At 43.3% G+C, this 23861-nt stretch overlaps 1 protein-coding gene across 1 annotated transcript in view; it reads right to left on the minus strand.

Moving 5' to 3' along the window:
- MTMR10 (myotubularin related protein 10) overlaps window positions 1-22601 on the minus strand; it is a 52174-nt gene extending 29573 nt beyond the window's left edge. The window contains exons 1-2 of the mRNA XM_066636243.1: window positions 22502-22601; window positions 16102-16162 (exon numbers count right to left, since the gene is read on the minus strand). Of these exons, the coding sequence (XP_066492340.1) occupies window positions 16102-16162; window positions 22502-22555 (115 nt within the window). The 5' untranslated portion in view covers window positions 22556-22601. The remainder of the gene's footprint in view (window positions 1-16101; window positions 16163-22501) is intronic.
- Between the last annotated feature and the right edge of the window lie 1260 nt (window positions 22602-23861).

Raw genomic sequence — 23861 nt, forward strand, 5'->3', positions numbered from 1 at the left:
TTAATTTCAAGTGGTATATCTGTGGTTACTGCACCAAGCAATTCCTCTCTTCTTTATGCCAAGAGCCTGAAACAATGTTCTCTCTATGCTGCCAAATTCCTGCCTGAAATCTTTAATTCCAAGTTACTCCAATCCAGACATTCAGGTAATTCTTTATCAATGGACAGTCATACTATTTGCCACCAGGAATCACTGCCTGCTTTCAACCATGTGAAAGAAAGTTTTAAAATGAAATATGAAACATAATCCTCATGGTGGGGATTACAAAAGGCAGAATGTCAAATTTGCTTAGAAAGATTTTTGCAGATGGCTAAGAACTGCTTCGTGAACTTGTTGGTTGAAAACTGATATATAAAACTCTTAACAACAACAACGGACTCCAAGGTACCTGATGCAGCTCGACAACCACAAAAGAATGTTCAGATGGGGTAACTGAGGCATTCTGCTGTATCCTCCCTTCCAGAGCGAAAGAAAAAATGGCTGCTATGTTTGCTCCCTATCCCCAACTGAAGGAGGGGAAAGCCAAAATAATGCGTGGGTACATTCACACAAGGGCAGCAAGACCGGGGGGGGGGGAGAGAAGATGATCATCCCTGTATCCTTATTTTGACTTTGGGTTACATGACTCCTATGCATTCATTACATCCTAATTAAGAAGAGTATGGTAAACTATTTTCCTATTCCTACAGCCAGCCTGAAAAGCATTAGAGATAAATAGTTAATTTGGGAAAGCCACCCAAAGAAAGCCATGGACCTTTGGAGAACATTTTTGGATTTTGCTAAAGACAGTATGGTAGTTCAGCCTCCAACAGAGAAAGTAAGCAGCAAAGCTATGGCCAGGTACTGAACTGCACATGCCTTGATGTTTGCTCTAAATTTAGTCACAGTGCAGTTCCCTTCTCTTTCCGTTTCAGAGGCACAAGCTGTTCTCAGTGCAGAGCAGTAGTCACTGACTTGCGTGTGATTTGAATAGCCAAAGAGCAGATGCAACAGACAAGAAAGCAGGCTACACTCAGGCTGCCAAAAAGTTAGAAGCGAATCAGCACAACTGTGAATAAAGATGTTTAAACATTCAACCCTCCCTCTCTCTCCAGTCAAAGAATAACCACATTAATTTTTTTCTCTCCTGAAGAACCAATATCACTTTCAAAGATTTGCAACTCAAATTTGAACGGCACCTTAATATTAAGGAAACCATGACTTCATAAGACGCTGGCTTTTTAAAAAAGTGTCATTTAAAGGAAACCCATGAAAAATTATCTACCTAACATCTCGTCGTTACAAACCACCAACAATCACCAGTGCAAACAAACATTGCAAAATAAGAAACTTTAAAGATCAAATCTTTCTTCAGTGTCTACAAAACTGCTGTACTTTTCTTTAAAAAAAAACAGTATGAAAAAAGCAGGGATGGGAAAGCAAAGACGGGGGAAGGGTGGAATAGCAATATCTAGCAGTTTCATCTGGTCAGCAATATCTAGCAGTTTCATCAGGGACCAGAGCATGGATGAAAGTAAAAAAATGAATTAATGTCAAAGCATAGCCTTATTTAGCCTGCAAATTCATTTTGGCTGGCAAAAAGTAAACTATATAACACATGCAAAGGTGTGGGAAACCTAAATAAAAGGAAAATAAACATAAGAACATTGACAAAGGTTGTGAAAGTTGGATAAAATTGGACAAAAAAGGAAAGCACACAGATAAAAGTGGCTATAATTAAAATGGTTGAAAGAGCAAGCGATGAAAATAAAAGTTACTGCTGTACAGTCCACCCTTCATATCCACAGGTTCGGCACCTATGGATTTGACATGGGAAGGCCAGGCCTCAGACCACCACCCAGATGCAACAGGAAGAGTCTTTCAGTCACGTCCAGGAGGTCCTCTGAGGGCTTTCTGTATCTGCGGAAAACAGTATCCGCAAGGGGTCGGAAAACAGATCCCCCGCAGATACCGAGCGCACACTGTATGTGATTTGAGATTTTATAAGATTTTTTCAGATGTGAAAAACTATTTTTTGTGGTGTACTTGGGATTTGACCACAACATATGCAATCAACTGGAAAAATGCTCTTCGAAATGACTGGGCAAAAAGAAATGGAGTATACTGCACAACTAAAAATTAAAGTGTGTGTGTACACAGGTGTGCGGGGATATGTTCTCCGACTGATTAGGTTGTTCTCCGATGTGATTAGATTGTTAAGCAAACATTCAGCCCAATCTAGTGCCTTACATAAGAACAGCCCCACTGGATCAGGCCATAGGCCCATCTAGTCCAGCTTCCTGTATCTCACAGCGGCCCACCAAATGCCCCAGGGAGCACACCAGATAACAAGAGACCTCATCCTGGTGCCCTCCCTTGCATCTGGCATTCTGACATAACCCATTTCTAAAATCAGGAGGTTGCACATACACATCATGGCTTGTACCCCGTAATGGATTTTTCCTCCAAAAACTTGTCCAATCCCCTTTTAAAGGCATCTAGGCTAGACGCCAGCACCACATCCTGTGGCAAGGAGTTCCACAGACCAACCACACGCTGAGTAAAGAAATATTTCCTTTTGTCTGTCCTAACCCGCCCAACACTCAATTTTAGTGGATGTCCCCTGGTTCTGGTATTATGTGAGAGTGTAAAGAGCATCTCCCTATCCACTCTGTCCATCCCCTGCATAATTTTGTATGCCTCAAATCATGTCCCCCCTCAGGCGTCTCTTTTCTAGGCTGAAGAGGGCCAAACACCGTAGCCTTTCCTCATAAGAAAGGTGCCCCAGCCCCATAATCATCTTAGTCGCTCTCTTTTGCACCTTTTCCATTTCCACTATGTCTTTTTTGAGATGCGGTGACCAGAACTGAACACAATACTCCAGGTGTGGCCTTACCATAGATTTGTACAACGGCATTATAATATTAGCCATATTGTTCTCAATACCCTTCCTAATGATCCCAAGCATAGAATTGGCCTTCTTCATTGCCACCGCACATTGGGTCGACACTTTCATCGACCTGTCCACCAGCACCCCAATATCTCTCTCCTGATCTGTCATAGACAGCTCAGAACCCATCAGCATATATCTAAAGTTTTGATTTTTTGCCCCAATGTGCATGACTTTACACTTACTGACATTGAAGCGCATCTGCCATTTTGCTGCCCATTCTGCCAGTCTGGAGAGATCCTTCTAGAGCTCCTCACAATCATTTCTGGTCTTCACCACTCGGAAAAGTTTGGTGTTGTCTGCAAACTTAGCCACTTCACTGCTCAACCCTGTCTCCAGGTCATTTATGAAGAGGTTGAAAAGCACCGGTCCCAGGACAGATCCTTGGGGCACACCGCTTTTCACCTCTCTCCATTGTGAAAATTGCCCATTGACACCCACTCTCTGCTTCCTGGCCTCCAACCAGTTCTCAATCCATGAGAGGACCTTCATTATGTGAGCACACTCCCTGCCACAAACTAGCTGGATACACTGGCTGCTGGAGATAGATTGCCTCTTCTTTGCATTGAGAGCCTCTTTATTGTGTAAACAGACACTCTGCTACAGGCTATGGGAGACCCAACTGCCTCATTAAGAGCCTCTTTGTTATGTTTTGACCACTGTTGTATATGTGTTCTGTCGGTTAAGTGACACACACCTGTATATGAAGGTTAAGTGACACACACCTGTATATGAATGAGAGAGACAGAGCAAGAGAGAATGGAGTCTATGATTTCTGTATTCTTTAAAAGCAAGAAGGAAATTGCTATGAACACACCCACTGCCAAGAACAGCCTTATCATCCACTCCCTTTCCAGTACTAGCAGTATCAGCGACACAGTGAAAACAAAGCAAACTTCCTTGAAAATATATCGTTTGATTAAAAAGAACTATGGAAATAGTTCAGTCATTCTTTAATTGATCCCATTTCAACAGAATACCTGTACTGAAGTACAAATGCTCAACACAACTACAACTTAAGCTTTTAACAACTCAGATCAACTTCTCTCCCTGAAAGCAAGGTGCTCATGAGTATTTAACAGTGGCTGGATACTGCTCTTAGTATTATTTTTATTATCAATACTTAACATCTGTTCAGGGCTTTCTGAGTGAGAGAAGTGTTTCACATACAGTACGACCCAGGCACTCGCAGATTTGACTCACACAAATGTGTCATCATGCAAATGCCAGGGTCCCACTTTAAATGCTGTTTGAATTTTTTTAAAGCTAGAAGAGTTTCCTACCTTCCTGGAACAAGACCACACCATTTTTAAGCCCCTCAGTAGGAGAAGGGAAAAATGCATCTCTTTAAAATCACAGTTTAAAAAACTGCTTTTCTTTCTGCTGTAGAGAAACAGTCATGCAAGTGATTATTCCATTCTTCAGCTGAGCCAGGCAAAGGCAAGGGGTCCTTTGCATTTCTAATTGCTGACTATCTCTCTTCCACTGTAAGAAAAGCTGTTTTTAAACCACAGTTTTGGTTGAAAATGGCTGCACTAGAGCGGAACCCTAGTGGATAATGAGACATAACCTGTATTCAGATTTTGGTATCCACGGATTTCAGTATCCACAGGGGCTTCTGGAACCTGTATATTATCTTGACCCTGGTAAATGCTATCAGTTCTATGCAGCTGGGGAGAGGGTCTGGCTTGTCCAAGGCCACCAAAGGGTACACCATGGCAGAGGTGAGATTTGAACCTTGGAAGTCCTCATTCGAAGCCTCAGTCATACAGTCAACGCACTATTCTAGTGTAGTATTTATAGATTACTCTTGTACTTTTCTTTAAGATCTTACATTATTTCTGTAATCCTTTACATTCAGTAATCTTTACACTTTCTAGTAAGACGACCATTATGACGCCTACATTACAGCCGGGATGGGGAGGCTCATAAATATAAGTGAACTGAGATTTTAACTTCCAGGACATAGCTTGTGCCCTTATTTTTTCACATTTGTATGCCATCCTATCTCCAAGGAGCTCATGGTAGTATACATAGTTTCTCCTAACCTTTGGTTCTCACAACAACTTGTGAGGTTGGCAAGTCTGAAAGTAAGAGAGTGACTGGCCCATGGTCACCTAGGAAGCTTCATGGCTGAGTGGGGACTTGAACCTGGATCTTCCAGGTTCAACTCCTGAACCACTACGCTATCCTGGATCCTTACAGCACAAACCTATGTATGCCTAATCAAAATCAAATCTCATTGAGTGCAGTGGGACTTACTTCCAGGTAAGTGTGTATAGGATTGCAGCCCTAACCACTGCATTTCACATTAGTTCTCCCTAGATTAAATATTCAGAACTTTTATTCAGAATATTCCTACCATACTTGCATACTAGCATAGCAGTAGTAATTAGGAAGTACAGTACATTTAGGTGGGTGCCAGATCTCAACTGCAGAATGTAGACACCAAGAAACCAAAACTAATACTTAAAAATGAAAAAGTGATGAAAATATTTGCTTTTCAACCAGTTTATGGTCTCCTAGCATTTTCAGTCAAAACATTCCTTGTTGGTGAGTTGAATATTCAAACAGAATGGGCTTATTAGCATGCTCCGAGCATTTAAATGTAAATTTCCTCTAATCCACTTTTAAATGAATCTTCTGTTCAGCTGCTCAGTAGCTATTTTGAAGTTCAAAAGGGAAAGACACCATTCTGATGAGATTCTACTTGTAAGCTCATGAAGTGGTTTTCGAAAATCCTTTTAGGGAATTTTCATGAGCTCTTACAATGCGTTAGTGGCCCCGCAAGAGATCGAGAAGTAATTGCATGCTGCTTGGTTAACTGTTGCCACCTGTTCCATTTTTTTTCCTATATTCCTTCCCATGAACCAACACTGAAAATCCAGAAAGTAATGACGAAGTATATTTGGAAAAAAACGCTCAAGATGAAGCACTTTTATAATTGTTTGCTGTACTTTAGCTACGTGGACACTAGAAACAATAATCTATTTTTCAGCAGGAGCTCTCAACACTGTCTGTGGTGCAAAGGAAGTCCAAAAAAAGCTACTCTAGCAAAGCAAGAAAATTCAAACAGCAAGGTTTTAGAGAGGTGATTTCTGTGACCAAAGTTGCAGCTTTTAGTGTCACCATTGTCCCAAATGAGTTGCTACTTTTTCACAATACAGAAAATGTCACTGATATGAGCCAACCTCCTCAACTGAAGTATGCAGAAAGCAGGCTTTCTTCCCATATGGCAGTCTGGATTACCACAGCATTATCTTTGCATCCCACAGTATGTACTATCTTCTTCCTTTGCGTGGTATACAACATACACTTCACAACAAATATATCGAATGACAAAACAAATATTGATATTCTGAATGAAATTAAACTGCATCATTTTCCATCTCTTTCTTCCATTCTCACACTCTCTCCATTAAGTACTAAGCATCTGTTTAGCATGTTCTGTACATATATTATCTTGATGTTGTCCTTACAACAACTCTAAAAGGCCAGTCTGTAGTATTATTCCCGTACTGCAGAGGGGGAAGATCAAGGCTAATGGCTTGCCCAAGGCTACTGAGTGAGAACAGGGCAGATGCAAGATCCAAACTGGACACTACGTGACAGGGCTCTGTCTCTTAGCCACGTGCTTCTCATAATCCACAATAACCAGTTTGACAACAAAGAAATTAAGACTTCAGTGTGCCCCACTGTCAAGGGCTTTGTGCTGCGCAACTAAAGACATGCTGTAGTTGTGTCACAGAATTATAATCAGTTTTGAAAGCATCTTAACCCCCTCACTTCTCACTCACTCACCTTTAAAGTTCAAAAAGTCTTGGGGCAATTGATCAGGAGGACTTTTAGTTTTAGGACAGGATTTCTGATCCCAGCACAGCTCAAAGTTTCTGTTGACAGTTCCACATTTCCTTGCCCATTTTGCCGTGTACAGATTCATCCATCCATACTCCAATTATTAAGAATATTTCTATTCTTTTCAACAAAAAGTTCACAAATCAGTTTACATAATTAAATCCATCCATCCAACCAAGCCATGGCCAGATTACCAAATTTCACAAAAAATATTACCCTGAGTACAAATTTTTTTTTGGCTGATTGTGTTTGCTGCTTCAGAATTTAAACATTTGCAGCAGCAGAGAATTTCATTTGTGTCTTTTTTCAACCATTCCAGTTATTTCCTAAATCATACTTCTTGTTCCTAGTTGATACTATGCCAAGGACATAAGGAAAGAGGATCACAGTCAGCTTATGGAATACGGATAAAATGAAACACCACCACAGTAATTCTCAGGCTGTGTGCTGCATGAGAACTACTTGCAGACAGCCATAAAGGTTTCTGCTGCTTTTTTGCTTCATTGTGTTATGCAGGATATAAAGAGACCACTGACACCAAACTAAGTTTAAGGCTTTTATTAGGAGGAATGGAACCTGAACCAAACAAATGGAAAGACCTTATTTCAAATTCCCCCAATTGAGAGAGGACCTGAGGCAGGCAGGCACCAGGCAGGCAGGAGGCAGCAGGACTTGAGGCAGGCCAAGGGCTGGAGCAGGGGTGCTCAATAGGTGGATCGCGATCTACCGGTAGATCGTGAGGTAAAATGAGTAGATCACGGAGTGCCGACCACCCACCTTCAGGTGCCTCTGGGAGGAAACGCCCATTGTACTCAATGGGGCTTACTCCCAGGTAAGTGTGGCTAGGATTGCAGCCTCACAGCCTAATCCTAGGCACGTCCACTCAGGAGTAAGTCCTGTTATACTCAGTGGGGCTCAAGGTACACCAACATACATTGTACACATAAATGTTATATGTTATGATGGCGCGAACATTGTAAAAAAAACTCTGGTAGAACTCCGGGCCTTGCTGGGTTTCAAAGTAGCTCTCGAGCCAAAAAAGTGTGAGCACCCCTGGGCTGGAGGCTTGATTGAAGTTCCCCTCTGGTTCTCAGCTCCAGCAAGAGGCTCTCTCGCCCAGGGCTCCTTCCAGCAGCTCTCTCAGCTCTCCTGCAGAGCTCAGGGTTCAGCTCCTCTCTGCAGCTCTTGGGGATCGCACCGCTGCCTTCCCCCACCCCCACAAGGACTCAGAGTGGTTTTCAAACTCCTGGAGAGTTTGAAAACTGCTGCCCTAGTCACACATCTATTTAATCAACCTCTGCCAGGAACAGGTAGTTTTTCTACTATGTCTCTTGATGATGTGCAATTGATCATCCAATCACTTCCAATTAACAAATGGAGCAGAATTCTATTCCTTCAGAAGAGGATGCCTGTTACATCTCTGTATGAGTTACTGTTCCAGGAAGAGTCCAGAATACTGACTCTCACAAACTAGTCTTACTCTAAATCAGGGGTGTCAAACTTCTTTCATACAGAGTGCCAAAGTTATCATTCATGGTGCCTGTTGAGGGCCAGAAGTGATATCATCAAGCAGAAACTGACATCATTAGGCAGAAATAACCACATTGTTCTCACATAAAAGCTAATTCCCTACAAATGACAGAAAAGAAAATGTACAAATCTTGTTCATATTTCCAAGATATAAGAGAACCCAATTATCACGCTGGGAGAGTCCCACTATAATGGGGACTGAATGAATTGCTTCCAGAGCCAGATTTGGCCCACAGGCCTTATGTCTGACACCGCTGCTCTAAATATTCTCCAAAAGTAAAGGTTTTCAGGTGAATCTCCTGATTTCACATAGAAAGGCTGTGAACCTGTGCTCTCAGGAATGTGGTAAACACTACTTTAAATAGAGACTTCCAAGCTATAGAAGACAAAGAACTCAACAAAATTATTTCAACCAATAACTATTATGGTTACATCCCATAATAGAAAACATTGCAAATTCATTTCTCATGATGAGGCAGCCCTAATGAATAACCTTGAGGAGCTTGGTTATGTGACCCAGTCTTTACCTGCCCCTGCTACCCATCATTGATGGAATTCTAAAAAACAGAGAAAAAGCATTCAAACATTACCTCCCTATACTTACTACAAGCATGGAAACTGAAGGAGCTTAGCTGTTTGTAGGGCAATTAGCAGCTACCTTGCAAACTGCAGGAGCTCAGCTCTTTGCAGTGCAGTTAGGAACTATTTGATTTTTGAATAGCCTCAGGGTTTGAGGAAATTAGTTATCTGATCTTTCCATCACCTATGTTTTCATTGGAGGCTCTGCAGGACCCATCAGAAATTGGGTCACGACCCACCAAGTTGGTCCCCATTCACGGTTTGAGAAACACAGTTTTAAATTAGATGACAGAATTGGCCCATAGTTGTATATATCTGTAGAAGTGGTGTGTGCAGACTCTGCTAGAAGATGGTTACATCTATGCAACAGATAAAACACTAGCACATGAATCATTCTAACCTCCAAAGTAGTAATTCAATCCCATGCACAGAACCGCAGACATACAAAATTTATTTCAGCTCTTAATATAGAACTGCACACACTCATGTTATACTAAATATATACTCCAAATGAAAGTCTGGTGTACAAAAACCAAAGTACAATAATGCACTTACGGTTTATTTATTCTATAAATATGTTGGAGAAGCATGCATGAAAAAAAACAGCATCACAGAAAGCCAAGGCCAGATGTTGGCCTTTTTTCTTTGTGGGGGACAGGGGAGAGATGGCAGTACATAGATAAACGTGTGCAGATCACACTGGCTTTATTTAAATCATTTAAAATTTCCAATGCATGCATTTCTTTAACAAGTATACATTGAAGTTGGTCACTTTAATAAATGAAACAACTAAATAGAGCCTTGATACGATTCAGAAGCATAATTAAAAACTTGTGGTCATGCCCTTCGCTTACATGCCTTTTGAACTGTAAAATTTTACCTACTTATGGCACAGTCCTATCCTGCCTTCCACTGGCATGATGAACTCGCGTGCAAACATGCAATAAGCCATACTGCGGGAGTATGCAAGCTCACGGCACCAGTGCAAAAGCCTTCTGGTACCATTTGAAACCTTCGCCAGCCGGTTTGCCCCATTTGAAGGCCTGTACCAGGTAGGCACTCCACAGACCAGCAAAGTAGTGGAAAGGGGGCAGGGAGGGGGGCAAATCAGATCCTTGGAGGATGCTGAAACAGCAGCAGTGGCTACTGCTATATCCTATCCTCCGAGCTTGAAAGCCCAATAAGGGGCAACTCAGATTTGCACCAGTCATTTGGAAGACACAAATGGCCCCTTACTTTAAGACCTTCAGTCTGCTCCTTCTCAATGCTATATACGGAATAGGCCAAGTGGCCTGGCTGCATTGGCACTGGATAGGATTGGCTGTTCAGAAAGTAATTGTGGAATTAAAGATTGCCGATTGTCTTTTGTGTACACATGCAAGAACCCCAAGTAAGACCACTCAATATATATATATATTGGACACAATATAATACCCAAGCTCAAGCTACGTTTTTTGCCCTTGTTCTTTTCTATGTAAAAAAAGGCAGACTTTTTGATAGAAAATCACAGATTTGATTTTATGAGATTTTGAGTGCATACGCCAATATGTTTGTTCTGAACAGCATCAGATATAATATGAACCAGGTTATTTTAAAAGGGACACTTAATGCATCTGAAATGTATTAAAAGAAGTCTGAAAAGTTATTTTTTCCACCCTGCTGTACATAGTATTATGGGTGCACTTGTAATTACGTGGCCTTCCTTTGGCATAACAACCCTGGTTGAAAAGTATATGGATGGAGAGCATGTAGGAACCAAGTAGAGATTTTATTGCACAGTGGCATCTGGGCCATATTGCACTACACAGTAAATCACAGTTCCAGCAGCAACCTCCGTGCTTCTAATTCAAGACATCTGCAAAACAGTCAGAGGTCCCACTAAAGACTCAAGGCTTGCAAAATATGACAGCGGGGCTACTGTCTTTCTAAACATAGAAAGCACATGAATTAATTTCTTTACCAAGAAAGGAAGTAGGGCCCATACCCCACATGGAAGTAGGGTCAGGTGGCAAAGTTCAACAGAAGAAATTGGAAAGTTTGTAAAAAAGAGGGGCTGTAAAGCAATACCTGCTTATTATTATTAATAATACAAGATATACTCACTTGCAATACTTCCATACGAACTGTACACACTCACAAGGACAATAGAAATGAAAAGATGGAGACCAAAGGATGGTTCAAGAGGATCCCGAACCTCAAAACAAAACTTGGCAAAAAACAAATGCTAAGAACCTCTAACCTAGGAGAGGACATATTATTGAAACGTCTTGGAAATGACCAAATGGAAAGAGTTTTATACACGTCACCTTAAAAATTCTAGTTAATCCCCAAAGCCAATAATTTATGCTCTAATTACAGGCCTAGAAGTCTCAAGTTCTAGCTCCCACTTTCAAGCTGCAACAGCACCAGTTGAAAGCTGAACAATTACTGTACATTTCAAACAATGAAGTCATTTGCAGAGAAGCATAAGTGAACAAAGGAGTGAAACAAACCCACACATTTGACAGCTCTGAGCATGTGGTTCTGTGGCACAAACGGCTTGCTAAGGCACTTTTAGGAGAATCACATGCAAGCTAACCTTTTTCTAAGCATGAAATAGCTTTGCCCTGGAATTGATGAGGTCAAACTATGCTTGCCTCAGTAAAAACAGAGCTGATAATGTCACTGAAATCTAGATACGTGGAGCCTATTTATCCACGTTGGTTCCATTCTGTGACTCGGCATGATTAACAAAAATGTGTTGTGCTAAATTCCATAGAGTTACGCAAAAACGCTGCAGCCTGACACTTCCAGATGGAAAGAAACTAAGGCAGCTGTTATCAATCCGCTCCACTCTGTACTCAGCCCTCCTGTTGCCAGCTGTCCTTCTTTCACAGTTGGAATGGTGAGCTTGCTTGGGAAGCCTCGTCCTCTGTGTCCCAGGCGGCCTCCCAACAGCGCTACAGGTTCTCCTCTTCCTCTCCCTCCCTGGTCACCGCCATCATGGAAGCTCCTCTGCCCCGGAGCATTCTGGGACTTGTAGTCTGGCTCTCTGCTCACCCTCACCTGTCTCTCCAAGGCTTCCAAAGTCTTGCTTGAGAAGGCTTGCTGGAGCAGGAGAGCCTGTATCATCTGGGGGGGGGGAATTTGGCAAACACTCCCTGGGTTTTTTAAATCAATCCCCTCTCCTCCCCCTCCTGCCTCCCCCTCCTGAACCCTCCCCATTGCCAGCTGCCCAGCTTCTTTCACAGTTGGAATGCTGAGCTTTTAAGAGTTCAGCCCTATGCATTTCTACTCAGAAGTAAGCCCCATTCCAGTCAATGGGGCTTACTCCCAGAAAAGTGTGGAGAGGATTGTAGGTTAAATCACAAGCTTTGCTTGGTGGGAAGGCTTGCGTGTGTTGTATTGCCTGCACTATCGGGGGGGGGGGGGATTCGACAAACACTCCCTGGGTTTTTTTAAAGCAATCCCCTCTGTTGCTACCACACCTGCCCATGTGTGTGAGTGAGAGCAAGCTCCATCTTGCTGCATGTGTTCTGGTTACACAGGATTTTCTGTCCCCCTCTTCAGCCTCGGCTGGCTCAGGGGCTCCAGGAAAGTTACTGTTCCTTCGCAAAGGGAACCTCTTCCATGGCTTCAGGGCTATTCCCTGCCTGGGTGAGGCAGAGCCTTTTTGCAGTGTTTTGGGCTGTCTGGAAACGGAGCGAGACGAAGGGCAAAAGAGGCAAAGGTGTGTGTGACTTTCAGTACCCCCACCCCATTCGCATTGAGACAAATCCACAGACAAAAAATCCATGGATAAATAGGCTGCACCTGTAGTTCTGAAAAAAGAGCTCTATAGCCAAGGTGGTTGAATAATCCTCCCCCCTCCAGATCAACTTCTACTGGGCCTTGTTGTCTCAACACACCCTCCTGTTGTCCCACTGCAATGCAGGGCAGACTGGAGAGGACCTGGTCACTGAACCATTGTAAGCAATAGCCTTATCTGAACAGGAATTGACACTCATCACAAAATACAGACCAGGCCTAGCACCATTTTCCAGCCCTAAAACTCTTGCCCATCGTGTATTAACATTCCACTTGCAAAGCATTTTTGGTGTGTGGGAGCGATGTCCTCTAGTCACACAATCCTTCATCAGCATACTGAATTGGAATTCCAAGACAAGTGGCATGCACTTACCCTGCATATCTGAGGAGCTATATCAGTAAGATGCTGATCATTCAGGGATAGCTAACACTACTGCCTTGAAGACAGAGGTGCAACAAGAGAAAGCTCTGTAAAAAGGAACTGTTCTGAGGAGACATTGGCCCTGGGAAATCAGGCATGTGCCTTGGACTTAAGCACTTCCAACTAGTTTCCAAAATGGCCACAAGAAACAAATGAACTAACCAGAAAATTCCTTGCTTATTTAGGTCTTGCAGGGTCAGGGAGATCCTGGGTTCAAATAAACTTGGGATCTCCCAATTAAGTAGGTGGAAGGAACATATAAGCCTGCAACCTGCTCCCAATTTCTCCCAGAGGACAAAGAGTCAGTATAAAAGGCTCAGTCTGAGAAACATCAAGTTTCAACAAGGCAGACAACAGTGACTGCTGTTACTGTTCTTTTTGCCTTGTTGTGGTGCATCTTGTATAAACCGAATACTGGGTATCCCGTAAGTAAGAACAGGGATCTGCACACCTGAGATTCCTTGCATGCAATTTAGACATCAGCCACATTTATAGTACCAAATGATTTTGTTGTACCTACAACTATGCCAATTACTCAGTAACCATTACTACAAACCCTAGGCTGATACAGGGGAAACAAACTAATTTCCCCTTAAGCAGATCTAAGAGGCTTTGCCATGTCATCTGCCAAACCACCTGCTGTAGACCTCCTTTGCATATGAGAAGGAAGTTTACAGCTCGATCTATAAAGATCCCTTAAAAGAGGAAGATAAACTGAACTGCTAAAGCCAACTCTCCAATACAATGTTTGGAGGAGGACATAACAAGACTAAATTATCTTAATGTTTCCATAATCTATAGCTGGATCACAGAGAGATGAAGCCTACCTAATGCCTTAAATCAGTCACATTTTCACTCTAAGTTATACCTCCAGTGAGCAGCTATTCATACCATCACTGCCATGCCCACTGAACAACACACATAAGCAAGTGTCCTGCACATTTCCTACTAAGAACTTTGGTTGCACAAAAGCAATCCCATATTTGAAGATCCTTGCCAATTCCAATGAGGTTGGCACTGAAGATGATGCTGGAGGACTGTGCCCATTGCTGGTCCAAGGCCACCCACTCACCAACTGGAAGGACAAGTCAGCATAACTCCTCTGGCAGGTAAGAAGGCATTTCAGAATGGTCTTGTCACTCAAGAGCAAGTTGAGACAGTGATCAGAAAAGAAACTATCTTGATCAATGGCATTCAGTATGGTCTTTAACAGGGTACCAACCACATTCATCCAAAGAATTTCAGCACCCCCTTTTTCAAGAACATGCAATTCTTTATCTTCTACCATGTCAAGGCATCTTAATTCCTCTTTGGGCAAACTGCACATTGCAATATCAGAAGCCTTAAGAGAGATCTGTTCTCCAGCCCACAGCACCAATTATCTCCCACTGCTTTTACAAGGCTGCGCACATTACAGAAGTCAAAGATTCTCACATACACAAAGCTGTGCCCACCTTTCAACTGAGAATCAAAATCTGCTGCCTTAAAATCTGAGACATTTTTAACTCTTTAAACTACCCTACAGTGAGGGTTGCTTATCTATTCACAACACAGGAATATAGAGCAATGCTAAAAGGAGCTGGGAGCTCCTTTCTGAAATTGGTGTGCTTCTCCCTATACATGATTCCTTTAAATTCTCTGCTGCTCGCAACTCAGCAACTGTTCCATTCCGACCCCCACATGACTTGGAAGCAGCAACCACATTGCCAAGTGTGGAGAAATCTCAAATACCAATAAATCACTAAGCCTGAAAAAATGAGTCTGTGTGCAATGTGGTGGAATGCGGCTGAGGCATGAGGAGGACAAGCCAGCATCTCTGTCCTTGCAGTTACATTATTTCTGATAAGGAACAGACCAGGAAGACTGTAAACCAGGACTGAGCATTGAAATAACCAAATGGAAAAGTCATAGTTACTTATGTTAGAATGATTACACTCACATGTGAATGTCTAGACATTTTCTCCCACATATTTAACACCTAAATGTTTTAAACCACACTATGCATAAGCCAGTAGTCCTGCACAGACAGTGTGTTGAAGAGTCTGCAGAACATATGATTGATGCAGAGTACATATACAAGCGCACCAAATATATACCACCATCCCAGGTGCTGGGTGAAGGGTTTCCCCTACGCCCATGCAAAATCTTTGTACGCATGCAAACTCCACTACGAGGAAGACATACTTGGAGGTCAGATTCAGTATGTGTGTGATCAGCCCAGAAGCATCAAAATTGCCTTCAGGTCAACATATCCTGTTGAGACACTGAACTGAATAGAGCTATGGTTCCCAAACTGTAGGTCTGAGACCCATCTGTGGACTCAGTTTAAGAAACTACCAATTCTTGGTAGTTCATGAAACTGACAGGGCAGCTTAGGCTATGTGCATCAAGGGTTTAAAAAGCTGTTAAGGGGAGGGGGAGAGCTGCTGCCCAATAACCATTATAGCCACATACCCCTTGGCAGCAGCTTCTAGGGTCTCTAAAATGTTTGAGAATTGCTGGCATAGAGGAAAAAAACGGAAGACAGGTTCCTGAAGTAGGGTTTCACAGAAGGTGTATTGCAAACTATGCACACGTGATCAGATACGACACAGAGAGATGGGGGAGTGCATACACCAAGTCTCTAACATGCATCTGCTAGATGCATGCTGTGAAGCAAGTAACCCAGATATTCTGCTGTAATTAACAGAGGTTCCATTTCCAGCATTTAACTGTGCAAGTACTATTTTAAACAAGTGCAAAGCATGTAGCAAGGGATTAATCTGGTGATCCAAGGAAAGTCATGACATTGGTATCTGCAACACTGAACACTCATTATCCTTGTCCCTCACAGATGTTAACACAAAATATCAACGAGTTTCAAGTACAGAAGAAATGGGTTGCTTCCAGAAGAGCTAATGGGAGAAAAAGTCTTGCAGCACCTTTAAGACAAACAAACAAGTCACAGCATAAACTCACGTGCATCAAACCCCATTTCCACAGATTTTCATAGCATAATTACCTGGCAAAAGGATTGGTTCTAATTTTTTAAGCCTGGGTTCTGGTGTTATCTTGTCTTCAGTCTGAAACACAAGAGCAATGAAAGAGATATGTAATAATAATTAAAATAGAATGCACATCTTCTGTACAATCCTTGTTAAAAATCTAAGTTTCAGGCTAAATGGGCTTACACACAATTGCTAAATATGCACACCAATGCTTCAGGATTATAAGTATCCGATTGTCCAGGGAGCTATGTGCATAAGACATCTTCTCAACTTAGGCTGCAATCCTAACCACACTTTCCTGAGAATAAAACCCATTGAACAAAATAGGACTTACTTCTAAGTAGACCTGGTTAGGCTTGTGCCCACAGCTTCACACATGACACTTGGAAATGCCCATTTCTACCCTCTAATGTAGAGGGCAGAGCCAGTTCCAAGATCACCATCATACCTACCCCATCATAAACGTGGCTGAAAAAATACACATTTTTTGTGTACATATTCCTTTACAGATATACCAAGAACCACAAAATGCAATCCTAATCTTAGCTCTCTTGATTTTAAACAGTCTCTGCACATTCTTTCGTTGCCCATGTTACCTGCTTAAACATTAGCCTTTCAATAAGGCTGACACTTTGCAGAATTTTAAAGGAGTGATCCCTCAAAGTTGGCTGGGAGTAGATTGCCAAGTTATCAACCTGGCATATGCAAGGCGTTTCATTATTATACTGAGAACAGGACTGATTATGGTGTTCAGGAAGCTTAGAATGTAGATGCTTGGGACAGGGTCCTTTCAGTGGTGGTTTGTCAACTGTGGAAAAGCCTTCTAGAGGAGAGCCAACCAGGCCACTGTGTGGGTCATCTTTAGGGAGGACATTATTGGCAGACGTTTATAAGAGGTCATAAGGGTTTTGAAACAACTTTGCTTCTGCTGTTCTTTTGCGTAAGGTTATTTGTTGTGTACATGACAGCTTTGAAACTCTCTTCTTCCCTGTTTACAGAAATGCAATTGATCAATTGTTCATTTTAATAAGTGCATAAGTAAAATAACGCTTTGCAGTGCCTTAACTCCAGTAACCATCAAAATTCTGTGCCAATACATTTGAAATATTTCATAACCACAACACAATAGCCATTTTATTTTTATTAACTTCTTGAACATGTTCAAAAAGAAAAACATGGCAAGAAGCCAAAAGAAGAGAAGCCAAGTTGTTCTAGAGGAGAATATTAACTACATGACAAAAAAGGAGCAAATAAATAAATGAGATTGATAATTCTTGGTCCAAAGATAAGAACATAAGAACAGCCCCACTGGATCAGGCCATAGGCCCATCTAGTCCAGCTTCCTGTATCTCACAGCGGCCCACCAAATGCCCCAGGGAGCACACCAGACAACAAGAGACCTCATTATGGTGCCCTCCCTTGCATCTGGCCTTCTGACACAGCCCATTTCTAAAATCAGGAGGTTGTACATGCACCCGTTTGTAACCCGTAATGGATGGGTAACTGATGGGCCACCCAACCTTTTCTTGTGCCTTCTGGGGAGGATTACCCCAGTGACATCAATGTCCAGCAGAGTCTTTATCAGACGTTCTGCCATTGAACATGATGTCATCATGTGGTGACAAATTAGATTCAACTTTTGCACAAGCCCTGCCATCTCCCCAGGAGCAATGGCAACACAAGGGCAAACTCCTGGAGAAGTGATAGCTATAGGGGATGCCCAGATTCAGAAGCAGTATGATACTGAATATTAGCTGCTAGGGACAACAGTGCAAAGGACTGGTTGCCCTGGTTGTGCCTTTCCTGGAAGCATATGGCATGCTACTACAGAACCAGGATGCAGGACTAAATGAACCCTTTGGTCCGATCCAGTAGGGCTTTTCTTCGGAGATATAGCCAGGCCCTTCTCTGTACAGCAAGAAAAGAGGGAGACTCTCTCCCTGAAGACTTTGTTCACTCCTGACTTAGATTCAAGGTTGGGAACCAAAGCTTTAAACTGACAAAAACTTCAAAAAGTCAGTAAGCAAGTTTTGACAAGTACACCTGTCAACTTTCCCTTCTCCATGCGTTTTCTGCTTGTGCTCAAGCATGATAGTATGTCACAATACCCACCCATTTTTAAAACTGACAATCCACACCCCAATTTACATTATTCATGTAGCAAAGTGCATCAATTCATTCTTTGTCATAGTGGAGGAAAAAAAAACAGATTTCTAACATTTCTTTAATTGCACTAAACATTACAGATGCCTTTTCATTTGCTTTTTAGAAGCCAGCTTTAAACTTAATGGCCACAGTGGCAGATTCATAGTCTTTGTTGAAAGGATCCTATTGTAGAACTGTTTTTAAAATGGGTTATATCACATTTAATTGTACAAGTACTAAAAACAGTCTTGGACATCACTTGTGTACGTTTATTGTAATAAAAATCCCAACAGCGTTTTAACCCATGAAATTTAGGTTGGCTTATTATTAGTTGATTATATTTAAGAGTTTATTTCAACAGAATGTTGAATGTTTGACAAAGAAATCAGAAAAAGACACACACAGAACAATACTCAGATGTTTGGGGTTCTTTAACACAAGTTAGGGTACTTATATCACTACAGTGACCAACACAGAGACAAGTTATATTAGCAAGCACTCTAAAGATAACTTAAAATGCTTCAGTAGGCTCCAGAGTTGCCATTTTTCTCTGCTAAGAACCTCTGTGCCTTTAGCAGTTCTTCAGCTCTGAGATACTGTTATGAAGAGCTGTGCACCTGTTGAATTTCTACTTGTCAAGCAGCTGTTAAAACCACAAAGCGTCTATCAGGAGAAAGACTTTACCCATTCTCCAAATTATGAACAAGGTAGTTATGACCAAGAGGGCACAAGTTACATCCAAAGGTATTTCTCATCACAACAATTAAGCACAAACGTGACCAAGTCTAAAAAGGCACAACGTGCTTTAACTACCTGCTGAAGAATGGGAAGGGGGAATTGAGGAACATGGCCTTGGGGGTACAAATGGTGACAGATCAGCTGACTGGCTCTTTCATGCTCACGCACTCCAATGTTATGACTTTGTGTCAGTGTGTGTGTGGGAAAATCCATCACACATATAGCTAATTTCAAATTCAAAACAGGCACAAAGGGTATAATTCTTGCAATGGGTAAACAGGAGAAGTTTGACTTGTATACCCAATTTGCTTTCTAGCTCACAATGCCCCTTACAGAGAAGACAGATAGTGAAATTAGTTGGGGACTAACCACAAAAGAAAGTTATAACTTTAAAAAAAGAGAAAGGAAAAAAACTTTGCTATGTTTTTTCTAGCTATGACAGAACTACAAGGAATTTGCTGCCCTGTCGCTTTCAAAGGACACCCTAAGGCTGACAAATCAATTTTTCTTTTAAATGAGACACGCCTTTGGAACTCAAGGGTTTTAAATAAGGGACATTCATCATTTCCCATGTACATTTTGGATACCTCATCTATCACCCTACTGACAGGATTATTCTTGAGAGCCCCACAACCTTTTTCCCAAACAATGGTTTGGTAATACACAAGCATATAGTCTGTCTCTTTTATAGATGTAACCATGTGTCAGAATCAGCCAGCATCACCCCATATTTTGTAAACAAACAAACAAACAAACAAAACACCACACACAGTTTAGTTGGTACATTTTCTGCAAGAACTACTAAACTAAGAAACATTCTTTCTAAATTCAGCAGCAATATTTGAGGATGACTCCCAAAGAAGTAAATTTCTCCATTTTAAAAGAAGACCAGAGAGCTGTAGGACAACTAAACACATATGCAAACTCTCTCTTTTATAGTTATCTACTTCCACATTTTAAAAGCAGTTTTTACAGCACTATCCTAAGTATGTTTTTCTAAAAAGTAATTGTCAACAATGAGTGAGTACTTAGGATTGGAGGTTGCTCTCTTCAGTAGAGAAGCCCCCCTGTGCTTCTCGCAGTTTGATCTTGAGCTCGGTCTTACTTGAGAATAAGCTTGTATAAGATTGCAGCCTGAAGTGATTGCCAACTACAGGTTAAGTATACCTTATCCAGACTGTTTGGGAGGGGAGGGTATCTGGATTTTGGAATAAATTGGATGAGAATAATAAGAAATGCTTCCTTTTGCTCTTTTCAGTGTTACCCACATGGGTGTCTGCTGGCCTCTGACATTTTTCATCAAGGTCTGTACAGCTATATACCACAGAGCAGAGAATAGCACTTACAGCTTGTACCTTCACTATAGCGGGAATGCACACAAGACCTTCTAGTCTTTGTCTTCACACTACAGAAGTCTTGGACAAAAATGTCTGGATTTTGGAACAGTCTGGATAAGGGATAATCTACCTGTACCTACAGCAACTTTTCTCAAAGTTTGTCCCCCACTGTACCACTTCACATGGTCCATCTATTCAAAGTACCACTGGAGGTAACTGGTGCTGACTTCATCGCTGGTTACTTCTGGGTTGGGAGGTCAGATGTGATGCAAAAAAACACCAGTAAGAGGCTTAAAGTGGACAGGAGGGCTTTTTTGAGCATGGAAAAGCATGCTTTAGAGCTCTACCTGCTGAGTCTCCCACTGCTGTTTGCTACATTGCATTCCTGGTTTTGCTGCTGAGTGGTAGGTGCCCAGGGGTTTTGCGAGTACCACTAGACACCACCTCAAGTACCATTAGTGATACCTGCATGACTGGTTGAGAAACACTGATCTACAGTCTAGTATTGCGATTTTCAACCTTTTTCATTTCATGGCACACTCACAAGGCGCACACACCATCTGTTTTTTCACCACTGACAAGACACACCGCAACGCCAACCAGGGCTCACATCCTCCAATGGCCCTACTAATAAACAACCCTCCCCCAAACTCCCAAGGCACACCTTTGGACCACAGTGTGCCACAGCACAATAGCTGAAAATCGCTGGTCTAATAGCAAGTCACCTGCAACTCGATCCAACACTCAGGTACCACAAAGGTGACCAGATGTCATAACTGCAAAAGAGAACAAGGCACCCCAAAATGTAGGAGATCCAAGAAAAATGTAGGACATGACAAAATAAAAGCTAAAAACACTCATATATAGATTTCATATGGTTAATTAAAACACTATAGTACTTATTATTAATTTAAGACTATATTATGTAGGATTTATTACACATAATTTATTAATTACAAGAAGGCTCTGTACTGTCTGCTCACAGGGAAAAGGGGGACATTTAAGTTATATTCCAGTAAATAGGGCTAAAAAAAGAGGACATGTCCCAAAAAAAGAGGATATCTGGCCACTCTGGTACCACTCAATGCAAGATACTAGCAAATAGCTATTACTACTATTATTACTAGCAAATTACTACTACTAATACTATTACATCTACTAGCAGGAGTGAGAGTGAACCTGACCTTCCTCGGGCATGATGACTAAGGCCTCCCCCCTTAGGCATCTTGACTCAGTTCTCACTGGATTGGGGATGTGTGGTGGGTGGGAAGGCAGGTGAGGCAGAGCCTCCCCACTGGAGTCCTTCAAAAATCCCCGCCACCATGGGAGACGTGGGAAACACCCAAGCGCTCTGCACTCCCTCCCTCCTCACTCCATGCATGGGTGGTGGATGCCAGGGCACTTCCCACATAGGTAGTGCTTTTTGAAGGACTCCGATGGGGAGGCTCTGCCTCACCTGCCTCCCCACTCACTGCATAACCCTGCCACTCACCCAGCACGGTTGCCCTGCGGTAGCTCACTCTCTGCGTAGGTTGTGGGTGCCTCTCACAGCAGCGGTGGTTTTCGAAGGACTCCAGCGGGGAGGCTCTACCTCACCTACCTCCCCACCACGTCCCTGCCATTCACCCAACCCCCCAGCTGCCAGGATTGCCCTGCGGTGGCTCACTCTGCGTGTGGGTGCCTCCCACAGCAGCAGTGCTTAGTACTCCAGTGGGGAGGCTCTGCCTCACCTGCCTCCCCACCTCCCTGCCACTCACCCACCCGCCAGCTGGCAGGGTTGCCCTGTGGCGGCTCACTCTACACGTGGGTTGTGGGTGCTGAGTGCCTCCCACAGTAACGCTGCTTTTCGTAGGACTCCAGTGGGTAAGCTTTGCCTCCCCACCAACTGCATATCCCCGCACTGGATGAATGGCCAGACTTATCTGCGAGTCAATGAGGGTGCCCAGGGATGCAGGCGGTCCCCCACCCAAAGTTTCCTCAAAGATCAAGTCTCAGGGAGTTCCACAGGGGAAGTGCTGGGGGAGGGAGAAGGCTACTCCCAAGCAACTTCAGTGCTCAGCACCGGGCAGCCCCGCTCCTGCTTCCTCAGGAGCAAGCCCAGCCCTGGAGGCAGTGAGCTTAATGGGCTTCCTCGCGAGTAAAGGAGGGAAGGCTGCACTTGGCCCGCCCCGCCCCGCCCTGCCCCGCCCTTTACCTGAGGCAGAAGGTAAGACTTGAAGGTGGCCTTGGGGGGCTTGAGGGAAAACATGACTCCGCGGCGACTCCCGAGCCAGGCCGGCCTCTCCGCGCTCCAGGCTGGGCTCTTCGCCCCACCTCACGGGAGGGGAGGCCGCTGGGGTCGGCCCCGCCCCCTTCCGTCACGTGCTCGAGCTTCTCTCCCTCCGTCAGCCTCAACCTGCCGGCGCTGGGGGTGGGTGGACCCAGCATGGCTCAGGCCACGCCCTTTTCCGTTGACGTCACGTAAACTGCCCAGGCGTAGGGCGTGGCCAGCGCTGCTCCAACAGCTGCCTCTGGTTTCCTAGCAACCAGGGGATGACGGGTCAGGCCTGCTAAGCGGGTGGTGAGGGAAGGGGAGAGGCGGACTAAGACGGCAGAGCGGAAGGGTCAAAAGAAGCAGCTCCGCTCAAACGGCGTTGGGTGTTTGGCATAATAAAGAGCGTTCTGAGTCTCTGAGTTATGTCAAGAGGAGGATGGAGAGAAGCGCGCAAAGGCTTCTGGGAGCGAGCCACTATCTCCTCCGTTCTTCTGGCCCTCTTTTGCTAGGCACGCCCCAATCCTTGCTCAGAAGGAAGCCCTATGGGGTTGAGTGGGGCTCAGGCTGCTCTCCTAGCCACCCTTACCTGGGAGTAGCCCCATTGGCTACAGTGAACTTACTTCTGAGTAGACATGCCTAGGTTTAGGCTGCTCTCCTATCCACACTTACCTGGGAGTAAGCCCCATTGATTATAATGGGACTTACTTCTGAGTAGACATGCATAGGATTTGGGCTCTCACTCTCAAGAAAGCATTCTAGCCCTGCAGTCTGAGATTTTTACAGCTCAATCCTGTCTACTCTGAAGTTGGTCCTATTATAGTAAATGCAGCTTACTCTCAGGTAAGATTGCAGTCACAAAAGCTGAAGTTTTATTTTGGTGTTTTTACTGCAGAAGAACCTAAGAAAAGCCCTGCTGGATCTCACCAGCCACCTGCTTTCCCAAAAGCCCAGACACTTCCTTGAAGCCACAGTCCTCCTTTACTGTCTGTCCCTCAGACTCTGTTACTCTGGTACAATGCCTCTGAATGTGGAGGTTCTACACAGTTTACTGCTGCATGTGAGAATCTATATCAGACTTGGGCATTTCAGGCTGTGATCATAAGCACACTTATGGGAATGTAAGCCCCAATGAGGGCAGTGGGAGAACTTCCGAGTAAACACATTTAGAGATTGCACTGAAAACCTACACTACACTTAAAGCCTTGGGCAAGAGAAGCCTGAAAAGAGGAAAAAAGCATCTGAATGATACTAGTCAGCGCCCATTAGAAAATCTGATTCATTTTGAGCAAATGCTTTTGTT

The sequence above is a fragment of the Tiliqua scincoides genome, chromosome 8 (genome assembly GCF_035046505.1).
Source record: "Tiliqua scincoides isolate rTilSci1 chromosome 8, rTilSci1.hap2, whole genome shotgun sequence".
NCBI classification, from domain to species: Eukaryota; Metazoa; Chordata; class Lepidosauria; order Squamata; family Scincidae; genus Tiliqua; species Tiliqua scincoides.